This window comes from Sphaeroforma arctica, assembly GCF_001186125.1.
Source record: "Sphaeroforma arctica JP610 unplaced genomic scaffold supercont1.6407, whole genome shotgun sequence".
Classification (NCBI taxonomy): Eukaryota; class Ichthyosporea; order Ichthyophonida; genus Sphaeroforma; species Sphaeroforma arctica.
This window is the reverse complement of record NW_014034151.1, coordinates 1-1,663: the sequence shown is the minus strand read 5'-3', so window position 1 is coordinate 1,663 and position 1,663 is coordinate 1. Positions and strand designations below refer to the sequence as shown.

Genomic DNA, 1,663 nt, shown 5'->3' with positions numbered 1-1,663 from the left:
CCACCTGAAATAGACCGTGCACATCACACACAGGGGATGTACCATGAGCACCCACCTCACCCGACACAATAGAGTATGCAATACCACACACCTGAAAGAGACCGTGCACATCACACACAGGGGATGTACCATGAGCACCACCACACCCCACACAATAGAGTATGTAATACCACCCACCTGAAATAGACCGTGCACATCGCTGCTCGTTAAGGCGTCTTCCACCGCTTGTCTATGGGGTGGGAGCGATATAGCACGACAGGCAAGAGTGGTCGGTATTAGTTTTGTAGACGTGATTGTCTCGCAATCGATATCTTTAATCAGTGTTGAATACCCAGGGTTGTCACTATCAAACCCCTGGCGCATATTAGCTGCGCATATATCTGCCAAACAAACTTATGACACACGTGCAAGACTGAACGTGTCCAGCAAAGTTACGCCTATCAATATGAGGAGAACGTGTAAAAGTCGCCGTCGAATTCTGATACCCCGTTATTGATGTACAATCCTACAGAAGTCGTGGCAAACTCGTCAGCCACTAACCAGCCCAACAAACATCGCATTCTCACAGTATCACCGTTAGCGCTAAAGCTAGGCTAATAAACTGGGTTTTTAAAGTTCTCCATCACACGTATGTAAAGTACACTAAAGTTTCCCTGCGCGAGTGTCCACCGAATGGGTGTGGGCTGTCAAAATGCTTGTGTGGTGTGTATCAGAGTGCACAGCGACCGACGAGAGCTATTGTGGTTGGTGATGAGTATAGCCAACGGTATGAGCCTAACACATATGTCTTGATGCTCAACACGCAGTGCTCCATGGCGTGCGCATCCGACTGTGACAAGTCTGAGCACTGTTTTCCAATGGCATCCGCCTGTCATCACGAGTCCCCGTTAACTAGCACGAGCAAACGTAGGGGCCATTAACGCACCGCCGCACGCGCCAATCGAACAACAAGAATGACATATATATAGCAAGCGCCAGGAAGGCCGTACACCCACTTTGCCTGAATCAGAGGCACAACTCACTCGCACATGTCTCTGAATTGTCTCAAAAGAAGTTGACCTGTATGCAGCACTAGCACTGCACCAACAAACCATTTGCGTCTCTGCCCCACAGAGCACTCACTTAATGCGGGTGTGGTAGGGCAGGCCGTCTCTCTTTCTCAGCGTTTGCCATCGCTTGGACACATGTTCCACAATCTCATTAAAATTCGCCGATCCTATTATCATCGAGAGGCAGTGTGGAAGGATAAATATAAGATCAAATCGTTTAGAGTCTCTAGAGTAAAATAAATTAATAAAACGTCTCCTGAGCTCTATGGGCGAGCACATTCTCATTGGCAGCCGACTTTAAGTTGCGGTTACAGTAGACATGTACAGTTGAATGGCCACAAATCATCGCATAAGCGATCTCACGAATCTCGAGTGCTATATTGACCACTCTAATTGTTGAAATACACGGAATAATATCATGCATGAGGTTCACATTCATGCTTACCTCCGTTTGAATTGAGGCACTGAGCCACACTCCGCTGTACGGCATTCACTTTGTTGCTGATTGACTGATCGATCTCTATATCGCCCTGTGCGTCAAGTATAGATACATCGAGACGCATACGAATGACAGTCAGGCGTGCATTGCACCAGAAGCGGATGTGATATATATA

General features: G+C 47.4%; 1 protein-coding gene across 1 annotated transcript; it reads right to left on the bottom strand.

Annotated features, from left to right (window-relative positions):
* Window positions 1–300: 300 nt before the first annotated feature.
* On the bottom strand, window positions 301–1,619 carry SARC_15603 (hypothetical protein). The gene is made up of 2 exons (XM_014290278.1): window positions 1,495–1,619; window positions 301–1,216 (listed from the first exon to the last, which is right to left on the bottom strand). Exons 1-2 carry the CDS (start codon window positions 1,610–1,612, stop codon window positions 1,119–1,121), a joined length of 216 nt encoding a protein of 71 aa, XP_014145753.1. The 5' UTR covers window positions 1,613–1,619; the 3' UTR covers window positions 301–1,118.
* Between the last annotated feature and the right edge of the window lie 44 nt (window positions 1,620–1,663).

Bases quoted from the DNA above. Each gene is read 5' to 3' on its own strand.
- SARC_15603 (XM_014290278.1), bottom strand. From the start codon at position 1,612: ATGCGTCTCGATGTATCTATACTTGACGCACAGGGCGATATAGAGATC. The intron at 1,217-1,494 runs GTAAGCATGAAT...CGATGATAATAG, and splicing joins GTGCCTCAATTCAAACGGAG to GATCGGCGAATTTTAATGAG.